At 50.4% G+C, this 17,829-nt stretch overlaps 1 protein-coding gene and 1 non-coding gene across 5 annotated transcripts in view; both read right to left on the reverse strand.

Moving 5' to 3' along the window:
* The window catches only part of EVA1C (eva-1 homolog C), a 77,798-nt gene that overhangs the window by 31,873 nt on the left and 28,096 nt on the right, over positions 1-17,829 (reverse strand). For 2 of the 4 annotated variants that reach the window (XM_036218918.1, XM_036218916.1), the window contains exons 2-4: positions 14,798-14,994; positions 11,726-11,849; positions 5,394-5,585 (exon numbers count right to left, since the gene is read on the reverse strand). In XM_036218918.1, coding sequence (XP_036074811.1) covers positions 5,394-5,585; positions 11,726-11,849; positions 14,798-14,994 — 513 coding nt within the window. The remainder of the gene's footprint in view (positions 1-5,393; positions 5,586-11,725; positions 11,850-14,797; positions 14,995-17,829) is intronic. The other 2 variants (XM_036218917.1, XM_036218919.1) reach the window with 2 other exon arrangements.
* Positions 7,612-7,730, reverse strand: LOC118602213. The gene has a single exon (XR_004950636.1). It is a non-coding gene; the product is annotated as a 5S ribosomal RNA (ribosomal RNA).

The raw sequence follows: 17,829 nt of genomic DNA on the forward strand, positions 1-17,829 counted from the left end.
CATGTAAAGGGTTAATATCGCTACTACTCTGTCATGAGCTCATAACAATTTATGAAAAGAAATAAAGATCTCAATAGGAAAAAAGACACAATGTCAAAGATGATAACCACAAAAACGTGGGGGAAATGTTCAAGGTCATTAACAGACAAAGAAAAGCAAATGAAAAATACATAGAAAGACCATTTTATACCTTTTAAATTGAAAACATGGAGAAAAATCATACATAGCCCTGCCAAAATTGCAGAGAAACTCACAGTTGTATATTGTTGTTTATGAGCAGAAATTGGTGCGAAAAGGTTTTGGAAAGAACTCTGGTGATATATATGAAGAACTGTAAACGTACCCAGGACTGCTTTTGGTATAAGCCTTCTGGGAATTTATCCCAAGGAAATAATCCAGAAGAAAGAAAAAGCTACAAGCACAAGTTCATTATACATTGTTTATAATATTTGAAAATCAGAAACAATGAAATCATCCAGCCACTAGGGAATGACTAAGTAAATTATGTACTATAGCTCTTTAACGAGTTATTGGGAGGTGACTAACATGGTTAGGATTTTGTTGGCCACATGGAAGAATATCCTGTGGAATAAATTTAAAGCAAAAAAAAAAAAAAGGCAGAGTTCAAATGGATCTGCTTTAGAATTGTCATCGTATAAAACTGTTCTCTGCTCCTACTCCATGATAGAGATGGTGAAAAATAACCGGGAACCTGGAAGAGATCTTGAAAAATAAAACTCTTTCCATTGGATGGGTAAAGTTCGTGGCTGAACCTTTTTCTTATTTCTGTTAAATGCTATTATGGTGCTTGTGCAGAACAATAATAGTAATCGTAATGATCATCTTTTAGAAAGAACTAGAAATGTATCTGAGTGCTGGAGCCACCCAGCTGTGCTTCCTGACCGTGGAGAGCGGCAGGGAGGCCCAGCTGGTCTTCACCAACTTGTGCTCCCAATGTGGTGCCCAGACTCAGAGGGATATGGGGTTGCTCCAGCCCTTGGCTTATCTGCAAAAGGAAAAGCATGCACGTGACCTTTCAGAGGCCCACGGGGAGACCCAACCACTCGGCCCTTAGGCAAGCATCCTGCCAAGCTCACACCAGATTCTAGGGTTGAGAATGAATAGCCTGTCTCCCTTCTTCAAAGTGGTGGGGGTGAGCTGCAATAATCATGGAGGCTTGGAGCGGAGATCACACACCGGCAGCCCGTGGCCCGGATGTGGCCTGCGGGCCTGTTTTGTTTGGCTCCCACAGTCTTTTAGAATTTGGAACATTTCACGTTAAAAAACAAGAAAACGAAAACGGATTTCCAGCTTCCCATGGGAGGTCGGGAGCGGTGACAACACCGGGCCCACGTTCCGAGCCGGAGATCACCCACCCGCTGCGGAAGCCCAGGGGGCACCTCGCTGAGGAGGGACTCTGACTCATGCACGCATCTCAGCATCGCCGCGGGCACCGACTCTGAGCCGGATGCTGGTCTCGTTGCCGGGAAACCAGCAGGAAGGAGACAGATGCTGGCTCTGCAGTGCTTACCTCCTCCTGGGCAGACAGACCACATGCAGAGAAGGGACCCTTTCCATGCTACGAAGACACTCAGACAAACACAGGTACAGCTCGAGAGGGATGACAGGGAAGAGGTGTGACAGGGACAAGGTACTGCGCTGGCAGGGTGCCCCGGAAAACCTCTCTGCGGTGGAATCTGAGTGGATTCCTGAACGATGAGACGAAGAACTCGAGCTGGCTATGCAAAGATGTTGGAGGAGAGCTTTCCGGGCTGAGGAGGAGCTCGTGCAAAGGCCCTGGGGTGTGGATGAGTGTGGCGTTTTCGGAGGTAATGAGGGAGAGAGAGAGGCGAGACCACAGGTGGGAGACTGGATTTATTCTAATTACAAGGGGCAAAGTGGAGAGCTTTAAGTAGGCAACGATACGATCTGATATAATTTAAATAAAATCTCGTCAACTGCCCACGAAGAAGGGACTAAGGGAGCAGAGGGAACAGGGGAGGAGCAGAGGCTGAGGACCAGTCAGGAGGTGGCCTGGATGGTCCAGGCGAGAGATGCCCAGAGCGGGCTGGGAGCAGAGTGGCTGGACGGCAGGAGCAGAGCTCACCGGACTTGCAGAGGGAGTGGATGGGCAGCCGATGGAAGACAGGGGACCAAGGAGTACACTTTTTAAGGCGGGTGATATTACAATGTGGTCATATAAGACGGATTGCTTGATGATTTTGTGGGGAAAATATGTCGAGGGTGTTTTAAAACCTTCGGGCATGGTTTACCTGGGCCAAAGCATCCAGTTAGACGGGGGAAATGTACCAGCGTCGGCTGCCAGTGGTCTGTACGTGCACACGCACACACACACGCACGCACGCACAGCTCTGGCCTTTAGCGGGGACCTGAACGGTAAGGCCAGAGTCAAGGCTGCCACGGGAAACTGACGGGGGAGGTCAACTTGACATCCTCAAGGCGATGGGATGACCTGGGCGCTCAAGGGCCCTTTCATTCTCCCGTGGAGCCGCTTCTCGCCGCAGAGCACAGGGCCCAAGGGGCCAGGCACTTGGCAGTGGTTCATGAATGCAGTGAAGAGCTTGATCCTTAACCTCACAAGTACTCAAGAGGCAGTGGACAGAAGCACTTGACTGTGAAGGGCGGGTGGAGGCGGGGAGGGAGAGAAGGACAAGCAGGTTTGTTTTTGGCGTGTGACTTTGCCGGGGCTCCGGCTTCTAAAAATGAACAGCTAAGCAAGGGGCACACTCTTCCGTTCATGGACCTGTCCCGCACCCACAGGGGTCATTCGTAAGATCGGAGCATCTGGCTGACCTGAGGATTCCTCGAACCCTATGGAGACCTGCCTCTTAGCCACGGTGTCTGCTAACATTTTCTTTGGCCGATTACTTTTCCCCTTTAAACCTAACTCCCACCCAGCTTCCCAGGAACGTGAGGTAGCAGTCTACCAACTGAACCGCTCGGGCTACAGAGGAACCTGCTTGGTCGACCGAATTTGTCTGCTCAGAAGAACAGCTAAAACAGACGTTACTTATTGCCGCCTCCAAAAACACGTGCCCTAAGTCAGATTCGGTAAGCCTGTGAAGACCAGGTGCCTCACCCTCGTATTAAAAAATGGAGTCCCCTTCTGTAGAAAGAAGTCAGATCGCCAAGGATGCCTCATCCAGGTGAGGAGACCAGGTAACATGGCGAGCCCGAGGACATCCAGAAGGGATTTGCAGGCTGCCTCCGGCCACCCTGGGGAGAAAGGCAAGCTTGGGAGTAGGGAGACTTCTGCAGGGACGAGGCAACGGTCCCCTGACCTAGCCTAGTAGCAGGAACAAAGGAGGAGGGGCTGGAGAGGCTCTGAGCACACGCAGATGTTGTCTGAGAGGGAGAGTGTGGTTTCAGAGCTCCTGCTGGGGCACGGGGCAGAGGGCAGTGCCATCAATAGACCACAGAGAGCCACCGTTGCCAGCGCCTCTCTGCCACATCGGCAGCCGAGCCTGTTAAGACAGGAGCCCTGTCCCCAGATATAAAGAAGAGCAGCTGGATGCCCTTCAGCGTGCTTGTGTGTGGCCTGCCGGGGCTGCCCGTCAAAAGGCCCTCGGCCATCCTGACGGACAGGGGCCCTCCTTCCCAGAATGCTGGGCGAGGGGCCCTGGAGGCACGTGTGCCTCGCAAACTGTTTTTTTGTTCTTTTTTGAGTCTTGCCTGAGAGTCTGCCTGTGTGGTGAGGTCACTACATACTCTTCTTCTTTTCTTTTTTTTTCAGATCCAAGATGTTACTTACGCACAAACTTCATTTTAAAATTAATGTTTAATTTCATAGGTGATCCATGAATAAACTGTAGCAGTTTAATCTACAGAGGCGTTCATTTTAGATTTTGATGAATTAATTGCAGCTCCTTGGGCTGTTTCATGGTAGGGCCTGTTCTCTCTGGGAAGATGGAAGGTAGAGATCAACCTGTTTCACCACAAATCGGGGTGTGTGATGGTTGTTTATGTGTCAGTTTAGTGCCCAGTTGTTTGGTCAAACACATCTAGGTGTTTCTGTGAAGGTCTTTTTAAGATACAACTAACGTTTAAATCAGGAGGCTTTGAGTAAAGCAGATTACCCTTCTATTGTGTGGGTGGGCCTTGACCAATCAGTTGAAGGCCTTAACAGCAAAGACTGAGGTTAGGAATATTTCTTGAGGCTGCAAATAGAAATTCCACCTGGGGCTTCCACCTGCTGTCCTGCAAACTCAGATTCAAAATCAAGCATCAACTCTTACCTGAGCGTCTAGACTTACAGCCTGCCCTGCAGATACCAGACTTGCAGCCACAGCAATCATATGAGCTGACTCCTGAAGACCAATTTCTTTCCATATATATGCATATACTTATGCATATATATACATATATATACAATCTCTTTCCATATATATTATATATAATACATTTCATATGCACATATTATATATGTATATTATATATATATGTATGTGTGTGTATACATATATATATTCCATGTATTATATACATATACATACATATATATATATATATATACACACACACATATATATATATAATTGGTTCTGTTTCCCCGGAGAACCCTAGTAATAACATAGGGTGACTTACTTTGATGGATGGAGCGTCCGGGCCTGGATCTTGGCCATCATCTCTAAGCTTCAAACTACAGACTTTTAAGAAGACTGATTTGCTGAGTTCTTCTCCACACCAGACACAGCCTCGGGGCCTTGCACTGGCTCCTCGCTCTACCCGGACATCCTCCTCGGGTATCTGCAGGCTCTGCTCCCCTCCCCCATCATGCCGCAAAACCGTGACCTCTGAAGCACACCCCTACCTCTCCCGTCCCCCTTTTCCCATGCGCCGTTCCCCTGAGCACTTATCTGCATCTAAAATATGGTATATTAGCTCTTTTATTATATTATATTATATTATATTATTTTATTTATTTTATTTATGAGCTAATATAATAAATATATTTTAATATATTAAATAAATTTAAATATAATAAATATATTATGATATAATAAATATATATTAAATATATTAAAATATATTTATTATATTATATTCGCTCATTCATTATCTGGTTTCTCATTGCCGCCTCATCTGCTGTTCAAAGGTCAGCTCCACGTGGACTCTGTGTTGGCCACTGAATACTCCCTCCCCTATGTGCATACAGCAGGTGCTCAATCATGGCTGGCTCGACGTGGGACAGCTGAGCCGCGGATGGACTCGGGACTGTGGGGCGGAAGCGCGCCCAGCGTGGTGGGTTCCTCCCTGCCCCTGGTTTTCCCTCTAATGCAGGGACTGACCATTGTGTGCATTCTTCCCCCAGGGATCCAGGGCCCTGATCCGCTCAGACAGCACCCCGGGGACGGCCACAGGGAGACACGTACCGAAGGGGGGCAGCCGCTCTGCTTCCGAGGCGCAGACGCCCCTCTCCTGGGTCCTCCGGCCGTAGGTCGCAGAGTAGATGTTGAGGAACTTGGACTCGTGGCAGTGCAGCTTCAGCTCCTGGTCCTCGCACACGGTTTTGTTTTTAAACTCGTCTGAAGCAGAAACAAAAATCAGCAGCGCCATCAGCTTCCCTCAGGAAAAAAAAAAAAAAATGGGTGCACGCTCCCCAAGTCTGCGGCCGGCGGATCCCAAGTCCCCGATCTCAGACCGAAGTTTTAAAATTGTCATTTGAGGCCCATGAATGGGTCATGAAATCAATTTAGAATTTTAGAAAATAAAGAAAATTTCAGGAAAAACACCAAAGTGCATTGCACAAAGTAAGGATAAACACTATTTGATAATTTAAAAGATTTTTTTCAGTTGCGTGTGTACCACGTTGGGCAAAAATGTAGACTGTCTTCCTTACTCTGGGTTGCAATCAAACCAGCCAGAAAAGCCCCCACCCGAAGCCTCGTGGGGAGGCATGAGAGGTGACCATCAGGGCAGCAGTGGCGGGTGGGACCTTTGTATTCTGGAATTAATGAAGCTTAAGCCCCAAACTTAAAAACACGACAGAAAAAAACTTCCAAATGTAAACGCCACCTTTCCATAACTTGTAAATTCCCATGCCTTTCTCCCCCAAACGGAGACGCAGCGGTGAGGCCAAACTCTCGGGCTGCACATGAAAAACGTTTTCGCATCTCCAGATGCTAAAACGCAGGTCACTCTTGGCACCGTTCTTTCATACACGATGACGACGGGAACACTCGAGATTAACAGAGGGTGCGGAGCAGAAACCAGGTCACAGGTGCTCACAAGGGCCCGCCTCTCTCGTATTTGCACGTAGACCGGGACCGGCAGAGGCGGGGAAAGGTGGCTGGTGACAAGCAAACGTGCAGGGTGCCCTTTACCCACCCCCCGGAATCCAAATGCAACAGTTTAAACTCAGAGCCAGGAAAGGCTTGTTTTCTTTTACTAAATAAGAAGAACACTGAGCCTGACCCTGACGTTGGAGGGTCGATCTGGGTGAGTCACATCCGCACTGCTAGGAGTTAGTTCTCCAGCGCTTTTTATGAGCAAACGCTAAATCCCACCAACGCCGAAATTGTGCCTGACTTCAAAGGCCCCGAGTGAACGACGGTCTTTGATGCAGCACAGAGGGCGCGGGGTAGACACACGGAGAAACAGTTCGAGCGCCCTTCCAACTGGGAGAATAGGGAAAAATGTTAAGAATGCCTTCCAGGGGCAGAGCTCGCCAAAAAAGACAAGAGAAGGCCGGACGAACACCAAGCCTTATCTCAGCAAACTGGGAACTTTTTTTTTATTTAACAGGAATGGTTTCTTCTTTTCTTTCTCTTTTTTCCTGTCTTTCTTTCTCTATTGGATTTTTTTTTTTAATTCTAAGAGTTTTCTTTTATTAAGGCGTGTCACGAAACGCATTTATTAGCCACCATCTGTCTGATGCCTCAAAGCCCATTCCTTAAAGGCAGCCTTGAGGCCAGCCAGGATCACCCAGGGAACATGACACCCTGTGCAAGGCCTCTTGTGATTCGTCCCCAGATTATGGGCAAATCAGCTCCTGGAAGAGAGGGGCTGTGAGTGTCACATTACAGGCTTAGGGCTACTGTTGTGTATGTTGAGTCACTGGGTTCCTTGGGAATGTGCTAACTCACTGTCACCTAAGAATGACATTTCTAGGTTCTGAAAACAATGAGACCACTAACAGAATTGCTACTTTTCTTAGAGAACTAGAATTTGTTTTAGAGCCGGGCGAGAGCGCTCAGTGGTCTCAGATTAGAAAACATGTGGGCAGCTGTCCCGAACTGAGTCATCAAAACCTCCCCCCTCTCCCCGTGGATTTAGACGGAGAGAGTGACAGGAGCCTGGGTGAAGGTAGAACTGTGATTTTGCTTAAAGAACAACAGCAACAATTCCTCCCCACCTCCCCCCCCCCATCCGCCCCCGCCAGCTTGTCCCAGTTAGAGGGCAATGTGGTCGACCCATTCCTCTGTAATACTGCATACACACATCCGCATAGCAGCAGTGGCTTTCGAAGGTGGGCGATAGAAATATGTCATTATTGGCATTGCTTACAATTGCCAGTGCATGGCGACATTAGCGTGCAGACAGATATTTAGTCACTTCTATTGCATTTTTTAAAAAATTTACTATTATCTATGCCTACAGCACCTGGTCTTCTTAGGTGGTCCCCCATCCAAGTACTAACCAGGCCCAACCCTGCTTAGCTTCCGAGATCAGCTGGGATCGGGCTAGTTCAGGGTGGCATGGCCGTAGACTATGAACCACGGCTCCACTGGGGCACGAACCCAGGGCCTTCTGACTTTTATTGTATTTTTAAATTCTCTAAGGACGGTGCTCCCTGCTATTGGGGGCTCCCAAGTCAGGCGATACCCCACCCCTTAATCATTCGTATATCACTGCCTTTCGGTCATTCACATCGTTGGCAAGAATTACTTTAATCTGCATATTGGAATAAGAGCTACCAATTACTGAGCTCAACTTCATGACAGGTCTAAGCATTTTACATATAGCACTGTATTTTTACGGTCTTCGTAGCACACCAGCCTTAAAGCAGAAGGTGCATTATCTTCATTTTACATTTGAGCTTGGAGCCTCAGAAAGTCTGCCTGTACTACTCAAGTCACACAGCAGCTACATGGCAGACAGAAATATGAACGCAGAGCTGCCCAAATTCGAAGGCTCGCTGAAACCAAACTTCCCCAAAGGGATGAGATTTAGGGAGGAGGTGAAGCATGGTGCATACTTGGAGAAAAGAAGGTTCTAGCGAGGACTCTTGGTAAAATAGCTGTCTAAAAACCAAACATACAAACACGCCCTGGTTTGTAGTGTTTGCCAATTTCCCTGGTGTAACTGCTACTCGGGTCGCGGCCGATTTTAAAGCACACAGGCCGAGCTGGGAAGAGACGCGTATAACTGGGTCTCGGGTCAGAAGCCGTCTCCACGCACCCCTGGGTGCGGCGATGGAGTGTCTGGACAATCCGAGTGTGATGCAGGGGCCGGAACTGGGACGACGGAGGGAGGGGAGGAGCCTCAGGAGGTGAGAGGCCTGCAGAAAAAGAGGCAGGAGGGCGTGGGCACGAGCTCACTTTATGCCACAGCTGCAGTCGAAGCTGTCGCCCGAAGTGCAGTGCCTCAGGACACCGATGTCCGGGTTACACGAGGTCTGTCTGTGTCCCCCTAAAATTCACACTTTGGTATCTTAATTCCCCAAATAACAGTATTAGGAGGTAAGGTCTTGAGGGCGGAGCCTCATAAGTGGAATTAATGCTCTTTCAAAGAGGCCTGAGAAAGCTCCCTTGCCCGGCCACCACGTGTGGTTCTAGTGGAAAGACCGCTGTCTGCGAAGAGTGAATCCTTGGCAGACGCTGGATCTGCTGGCACCTGGATCTTGAACTTCGCAGCCTCCAGAACAGAGAGAAACAGATTTCCATTGATTATAAGCCACCTAGTTTATGGTGTTTTGTTACAGCAGTTAGAACGGACTAAGGCACAGGCTTTGCCCCCCCGAATCTGTAATACACGGGGCAACCGGAAGGGGCTTCACAACCCCATTAGGGCACCTCCCTGCTTAAATGCTGCCTTACAGATAGAGTCCACCTCCTTCCCCGGCCGTCGGGGCCCAGTGTCCTGCTCCGGCAACCTGGCCAGTGCTCTTGCTTGCTCCCTCCAGTCCCCTGAACCCCTCTGGCCACGGGCTTCTGGAATGAGTGATTTTTCCCAACCCCCACACCTGCAGTTCTCAGCTCCCATCGTTTGCCAGAAAGCCCTCTCTGAACCCCCACTCATCCATCCCTCTCCTGAGCCATTCGTGCAGTACCAAGGGCCTCTCCGCAGAAGCCCTGACCCCGCTCGGAACCAGGAATACATTTGTGTGATTCCACAACGAACGGGCAGGCCCCCGCTAGACCGTAAGAGCCAGCTACTTAGGGGGGCTCCTCTGTGCAGAGCGCAGTGCCTGCCCCCTGCCAGGTGAGCATTTGCTCTGTCAATACAGACCGAGCACCGCTATTGGGGGTCATCATGGTGAACGACAGAGGCCCCGCCCCCTGATGCTAATGTTCCAGTGTGTGTGTGTGTGTGTGTGTGTGTGTGTGTGTGTGTGTGTGTAATAATACACACGTATTATTCACAAAGAAACAAGGTAAATCAATATGGTGACGTTGCCCTAAAGAAAATAAAGTAAAATGCTGTCACAGAGAGGGATGGCAGGGCACGGGGCGTGAGATGTCTTCTTTAGATTTCTTTTTTGGATAGAGTAACTATACTCTCTGGAGAAAGGTGATATCTGGTCTAGAACCTAAACAAAAAGAAGCAACTGGCTAACTAAAGATCTCGGTAAATGCTCGCTGGATGAAGGAACGTTTAAAACCGCCCAGAATAGGACCGTCACCCAGGAAGCCTCTGCAAGATGTGAGTTCTCTTCATAGCCCACCTGGCCCCACACCTGTGCAGTGTAGGTGTTTAATAAGTGCTTGCTGAAATGAAATGAGTAGAGAGACTTGACCGCACACCATAGTAGAAGGCTGTGGTCTAGCACTGACTTATCCAAGTTTCTGCCAATTTCACAAGGGTCTTTTAATTTCTTCTAGAAGCTGGTCCTTCCCAACTTTTGATTATGAAAATTTTCCAACGTGAAGAGCATGCGAGAGACTATCCCAGTAAGTGGCCACACTCCCACCACCTGGATTCTCCAATTGTTGATATTCTGAACAGGAGTTGCTTTAAAGGCGGTTGTCTTCCTCTCCATCGTAGGAGGCTGGGAGAGAAAAAGAAGGCAAAGTCGAGGGCAGCAGAGGGCACGGCCAAGGGCATGGCCGAGATGTGGTCGTTTTCGAGGTTCAGCCAGGGGAGGGCTGTGACTAAGACCACAGAGATCTGGAAACGATTTTCTTGAGTCTATTGAGTGGGGCAGGAGCTGATGAGAGTTTTGAGGTGGGGGCGGGAGGAGTTAGGCTGTTCTGCAAAGTTCAGGCCTACTCGTGGGTGTTTGTGATTGTGTGTATGTGTGAGTGAGTGTGTGTATTGTATGTGTGCGATGTATAATAGGATGTATGAGTGTGACAGTAAGCAGGTGCAACTGTCTATGTGTGTGCGTTGCGAGTGTCTGATAGTGTGTATGTGTGTGCGAATGAGTGTATGTGTGGGTACATGTGTGAGTGTGTGTGTTTGAACGCACGGCATCGGGGCAGAGCCACAGCGCAGGTCTGAGGTATCTGGACTGCAGCGAGGAAAGCGTTTGAGACCGAAGCCCGGATGTTCATTCAAAGGATCTGGGTTTTCTTGGCAGACGCACACGTGGCCCAGTGCCTTGCCCGCCTCTGTCAGTCACCTAGGCCACCGGTGTCTTTGAAGATGCGGGCTTTGGGGGCGGAAAACACCAGAGAACAAAATGCAAAAAAAAATGACAACAATTGTGTTGGGGCAGCAGTGCAGCATGTGAAAAATTTTATCGCTTTCATTTTGGTTAAAGGTCGTTGCTATAACATTGCTTGTTCTCCCATCGTTTTTTGGGGGGGGATTACCAGGACCCTCTGATGCTGCAGCTACTTACGGTGTCTCTCAGGCAGACCCCCCAGGCCTGGAAGTGTGACCTACTTGTTCAAGAGCAAATATTTCTGACCTGCAAGGAGTTAATCCCCAAACTGACGTGCATGGCAGAAATGGCGGAAGTCAGCAGAGGAGAGTATAAGAATCCGGATAAGAGAGGTGGCCCCAGCCCGGTCCCCTTCTTCTTTCTTTCTTAGGAAAAGACACTGTGTCATGAGCCCCTGCTGTACACAGAAGAAGCCAGGTCACAAAGGCCGGAAACTGTGGGCTCAGGAGGCCCCCGTGCCGCTGGCTCTCTGGGAGGGACCCGCCGCCCTTCAGCCAGGGGTCAGCGTCACTAGATCTCCTCTGACGAGGAAAACTGGCTCGTCATTTTGACGAAAAGCAACTGCAGTCTCTTGCCATCCTGGTCTTTAGCGTCGTTACCACTGAGTTTTACGAATTAGAAAGAATTTTTAAAATCCAGGCATTTGTAAGAATGCACGTGGGTACATATGTGTGTGAACACACACACACACTCACACACACTCAAATACACGCAAGCGAAGAAACTTGGTCGGATGGGGCCCCAACACTCCTATGAACCGGTGTTTTGAATTTGGAAGCTGGACAAACGCCGACTGGCGGAGAGTTTTTGTCAGAGGTGTGAATGACACAGGGAACCCGCACCCCAAACACACTGTCCCCCTCAGTGGTTACTTACTAGGTTGGCATTTAAAGGAGACCAGGAGGTATTTACTGCTTCCTGGACAAAAGTCAGGTCCAAATACACGGCTATTGACCAGGAGGTGGCAGGCCCGCCGGTTCTGGCATTCGTCCAGCACCTTCTAAAATGAGGGGGCAGAAAAGGGACAGGCTTGTAAACCACACGCAGTGTCTGTGACACCCCACACCTGGGCTGCTCTGGGCTCTGAGCAGGAAGGGACACCTGCCTGCCTGCCTGGCCTGGGGCTCGCACGGAAAACCTTCGTGCTGCTATGAGCTGTGTCTGAGAGGAAAGCATGCACTCATGGGAGAGCGGGTTGGCCCCTGTCCCCCTGTCCTTCTCAGAAGAAGACACCTGATCCAGAGGTACCAGGTCCCCTTCAGAAAACCAACCTCCGATTCACTTCATCTGGAACCGCTGCTGGTAGTTTTGGCAAAAATGCTGCAGCACAGATAGGGCAGGGAACGTGAGCCAGGTCAGAGTATGGACCGGATGCGGCTTGCAGGTCCCTGCACCCTGGCTTTAAAGCTGAGAGGGTCTGTGAGGACCAGGAATCCTCCTCGTTTAGCTCCTCCTCCTTAGAAACAGCTCCGGCTCCGCATAGGCCTCGGGGGAGCTCAGCATTTGGGGAGGCCTTAGAGACCCAACGCCAACCTCAGGCCAACAAAGACAAACTAAAAGGCAGATTCCCACCCTTGCCAACGTCAAGGGCACGAGACCCACTTCTCCCCTGTGGAGCAATTTTCTGAGTGGAAGACTCGGGCTCTCTCTTAAAAGCTTTCCTTCAACTCTCTCTCTGTCCCCTGATTTTTTTCCAGGGAACTCACTCCTTTGTGGATGAATGTGCCCTGTGGCAGCGTGGGGGGCCCCTACGCCAGGTCACGGAAAGGCTCAGCGTCTCGCGCTGTTCTTCCAGCTTCCGGCTCCCAAGTCCTGCCCATGACAAACACAGAGCTCCTCCACTTGCTTTCGGTGAAAAGAACACCAAAGACCACAAAAGCACTCCCAAGAATCCGCTTATTACGGTTGGACCAAATGCAGCACAGATTCTCGAGCACGTCTGAGTCGCCGTGTTCTCACAGCAGCTCACGGAATACCTCCGTGAAGGATGCCGGCCCTGCAGGTCTCACTTGTCACCTCGGGGGCCCAGCAGATGTGTATAAGATCAGGGGAAATGCCCAGGGAGACCCCCAAGGACCCCCGAATGACGCTGCACATTCTCATGATGGAGGGTCATCATGAAAAGGACTCAGCCCTCGGAGGGCTCTATGTGTCACCACAGAGTGGGACTCAGGCAGGGCCACTTATAAACTGTGGTACAGCTGAAAAATGCAGAGAGGGGACTTCCTGTGGACGTTTAGTCATGGGTAGCTCAGCCGAGGTGCCCCTGTGAGGATGTCAGCCTGTTCTCTCCTGACATGAAGCAACCTCCACCTGAGGAACACCTTGCCTCAGCTCCCAAATGCAGTTTAAAAGACATGAAGTTAAGGGTCTCTTGATCTCTGGATAAATAGCTCTGTGCAGGGATGTTTCTGGCAAACAAATCCTCTGAACAACAACAGAATCATGGTCACAAATGCTCACTTGGCCTGGTTAGGGGAGAATCCTCTTCCTTCAGGGCGGCCTGGCAGAGGCAGGCACCACGCTGGAGGGTGAGGGTGGTGGCCACGCTTCGGAGCTCCGGGGTGCCAGGCCTTCATACTTTGGCAAAGCAGGACCCGCTGCCCTGTTGGCGCTGACCGACATTCTTTTTCTGTGCTTAGGAGGGCAGCAGACAGCCAGGTGCCAGGGTCGGGCGGTCAGGGCAGTCGGGGCAGTCGGGTGAGGAATGGGGCAAGCCGACGGGATGCAGCTCGTGGAGTGGACCCCAGGGGGAGGGACGGGAGTGGAGCGGGCCACACAGGAAAAGCAACTACAATGTGTTGTCTCTCCTCAGGGTGTGGGAGCCGCATCTAATGTGGTTCAAACACATCATTTTGGCTCCTCAGCTGGCATCTTTGCCAATCACGTGACTACCCAGCGACCACGATGCTTGGCATAGAAGCAATAAATGGTGCGAGAAATAGAGAAATCCTTACGTTATCAGGTTATTTTTGCTTCTCCTCTTTGGGCCTTAGGGAGGGCCAGCTACATAGCATTAAAGCTAATTCCATTTGTCCTTAGCCTTCCTAGGAAATTTATTTTTCCCCAGATCTCCTACCACTGACGAAATCAAACTGACGTCTAACATGCCACCTGCTCTAACGACACTGACTTCAACGGAGTCGTATGGAACTCCGAAGCCATTAAGAAAATCTAAGGCTGAGTGACTCCGTAATGCTGGCCTACGTTGAGGGGGCAGGGACAACGGAGCAGAACTTGCTTGGAGAGTGGAAAGCCATGGATCGTCTAAAACCACATCTGAACTTTTAGTTTTGCCCTCCTCCTATACTAAATCTTTCCCTAATTCCAACCATTAAAAGAGTGACTCAGCTGCCTCCACCACCACCACCACCCCCAAATGCCTGGTACTATCCGTAGAAGGACGAATCCGCCACAGAGGCTGCCCAAATAAGCTCCAAATGAGAACAACTCGGAGATCGATAGCTGGAGAAGCAGACCATACACAACAAAAGACAACGATCAACATTTCCCTTCCTCGAGTGCGTTCTGGAAGTCGGTGATCATGGTCTCGGGCATCAGGCTCACAGAGATCCTTGTGGTGTTCGCTAGAGAATCCGCAGCCTTATAGCGGGGCACTGATGGGCGCTGTGGGCCTGGAGGGCGAAGCCAAAGGTGACTGTCCTTGGCTCTCTCGCAGGGAGAAGTATGTCCGCGAATGCATTTGTATGGCATGTGCATTAGGGGAGCTCTTTGATAAGGAGGAATTCTATTTAGACTTTTTTTGGGGTAAAGAACCCTTTTGAGAATCAAGTAAGGGCTCACCTGCAACCTTGGTGATTTGCAGAAATTGGGATTTTCATGAATCGGGTTGGCTTTAGGTGAACTATCTAATCACAAGTATGTAAACAGAAAGAGAGAGAGAGAGAACCGTTTTATCATCTTAAAACATCTACGAAAAAGCAGTACCTGCAGCGTGGTGGGCGCCACGCAGGTTAAGCTGTCTTCCCTCTGGGAGGCGGGCTGCTGGGCACTACATGCTCGGTAATCTTGCCCATAAAATGCCGATTGGACACTTATCGTAGAATGCCGAGGACACTGGAGATTCAAATGGTCCCCATCACAGGCATAGGCGGTGTGGTTTTGCAGGAGTTTGGTTAGGTAACCTGGAAAATATTCAGCCGGGTTACAAGAGGCCCAGGAACTCACCACTCCACAGGTGTCGGAGCTGGAGGACCCCGGCTCCCCCAGGAAGGGGCTGGTCCGTGAGGAAGATCTGGGACCCCAGACTAGGCCGGGAGCTGGGGCTGAAGCAGCAGGAGTCGGTTTGCCCGTCTGGGCTGGACGCCTTGGCCTGAGATGGCTTGCTGGACAGCTCTGAGGGCCCTTTCCCTTTGGGAAGCACTGAGGGCTTGGCCAGGAGCCAAGATGTCTCAAATCATCTTTATTATAAAACAGAAAAAATCCGAGTGGGTGCCCCTTGGGCATGTAGACACCTGTTGTGAGGAGACTCAGTTCTCCGATCTCACACCGGCTGGGCCAGGCCTTCCTGGAGTGAGGGGCTGCTGCTTTATTTTAGGAAACCACTCCTCAGCCTACCTCAGCCTTGGGGAGTAAAGCAGGCAGGGCGCCCCGCATCAGGTAAGGGCCTGCTCGGAGGGAAGGGGAGGATGGGGGGGGGGCTCTGTTATGGGTCCAATCCTGTCTCTCCCACATTCACTGGGGACCTCCGAATATGACCTTACTTGGAGATAGGGTCATTGCAGATGTAATTAGTTAAGATGAGGTCTCCCTGGAGTGAAGTGGGCCTTTACTGCAATATGACCAGGGTCCTCATGAGAAGAGAAGACACAGAGGGAAGACAGCCATGTGAAGCCTGGAGTGGCACAGCCACGAGCCAAAGACCACCAAGCCGTGCTGGCGGCCGTCGGAATCTGGGAGAGGCAAGGAAAGAGCCTTCCCCAAGACCTTCAGAGACAGCATGGCCCTGCCGTCACCTTGATTTCTGACCTGAAGCCTCCGATGCTGTGAAAGAATGAATTTCTGTCATTTCCAGCCACCCAAGTTTGTGCTCACTTGTTACAGCAGCCCCTGCGAACTAATACAAGCTCTCAACCCCGGCTCCCCGGATACTTCTCAAGCAGGCTGGACGGGCTATGCTGGGCCCTTGGCTCTGAGAAGCTCGGCGTTCGGCCTGTCAGGCGTGAGCAGCCTGGACTGTTGTTCAGAAGGAAGGAAGGAAGGTTCCTCCGAAATGCGGATTCCTTTCCTCCTCCTCACACCTCAGGAGGTCAATCTCAAGGCGGCTGGGCGGGGAGCCAGGGACTTTCTGCTGAGGTGTGTGGGAGATGACTTTGGCAGCCCTCAGCCCGTGAGGGGGGCCAGGGAGAGGAAGGCAGCTTCAGAACTCCCCAGCTTCCCAGACGGGCCATGCTCAAGCTATTCCTGTTTAGGTTTCAAAATCTTCTCAGAACCATAATTCTCGGCGAAGGCCCCCAATCCTGCCGCCTGGATTTCCCCGGAAGTCACACTAAAAGGGACTGAGGTGGTCTGCAGGAAGGTAGTCACAGTGCCAACCCAGAATGTCCCAAAGGTGAGGACCAGATGTGCTCACTGGTATAACTAACCCAGACCTCAGATTTCTCACTGCAACTCCTTCTTGAAGACTGTCATAAAAACAACCAAGACATCAGCTACCCCCACCAAGTCCACTTAGAGAAGCGGAGTCCAACTCGAGCAGCAAAGCTCACGCCAGGCCCCAGGCATGTGAGTCAGGCCCCGCTTGCTGGAACAGCATTGTCACTTGCCCCAGGACAGGCCAGGCAGAGATCCCCTCGGTGATCCCAGGGCTGTGGGCCAGTGTCTTCCTGCAGGACACACAGGTGGGTCCTGATAAAGCCATGAGTTGTGAAAGTTCCAGCCTCCATTGTGGGACCTCAGCACCCCATTATGGCCACATTTAGGGAACTCGAGTCACCTCGCTGCTGCCCAGAGGTTCCCAGGCTGGTGACCTCACACTCGGGTCTCTTCAAACTTGTCATTAAAACTTTCTTGTCCACCACCCCATCATTCGCCCAGGCCCATGCTGGACTAAATGTTTAATTAAATCTGGGAGTGTAACTTTGGATTCATGTTTACGGTTTGTCCCAAAGGCCATGTGTTCATTACTCTCGCTTGACGGACGTGACAATAAGACCCCGGGGACGGTGAAACCGCAAGCCGGAAGGGCCTGTGTCACGGAGTCACGGAGAGAGGAGCTGCCTGCTGCACAGACCGTTACGTGACCGAGGAAGGAACTTCTGCTCTGATTGGGCCATGTCCTTTCTTCTCTCCATTTGTCACAGAGTCTCTCTCCAGTAAAGGGGACCGGGACCTCCGAGGGACCGGTTATGCCAAAACACAGCACGAGTGCAGCGCAGGCGCCCGAGCCCCCTGCCTACCATATTCATATGCTGAGAGGGACGTTCTGGAGGCAGAAGCTCAATGCAAAGAGTAGAAAAACTTGAGCCTTTCGGGCCCTTTTGCACTCGGAGGAGGGAGGGGCATCTCCTCCCAGTCTTAACGCTCTTCGCATACAAAGAAGATTCTTCTGCCATAAAGCTGGCTCTAGACTCAATCCCATTCCTTCTTTAAAAACCTATATCCGTGTCCAGACAACGGAAAAAATCCGGCACTAAAATCGACTAAGCTACGAAGCCACAAAAAGACACAGGAGAACCTTAAATGCGTATTCCTAAGTGAAAGACGTCAAGCTGAAAAGGCTACGCAATGCAGGATCCCAACTCTACGACATTCTGGAAAAGGCAAATCTATGGAGACAGTAAAAAGATCAGTAGTCACCAGAAGTTTGGCAAGAGGGAGAAATAAATAGATAAGCACAGGACTTCTAGGGCCATAAAATTATTCTGTATGATACTGTAATGGATACATGTCATACATATGTCAACACCCATAGAATGTACAACGCAAAGCGTGAACTCTGATGTAAACTACGGGCTCTG

The sequence above is a fragment of the Rousettus aegyptiacus genome, unplaced genomic scaffold, assembly GCF_014176215.1.
Source record: "Rousettus aegyptiacus isolate mRouAeg1 unplaced genomic scaffold, mRouAeg1.p scaffold_m13_p_4, whole genome shotgun sequence".
Lineage (NCBI taxonomy): Eukaryota > Metazoa > Chordata > Mammalia > Chiroptera > Pteropodidae > Rousettus > Rousettus aegyptiacus.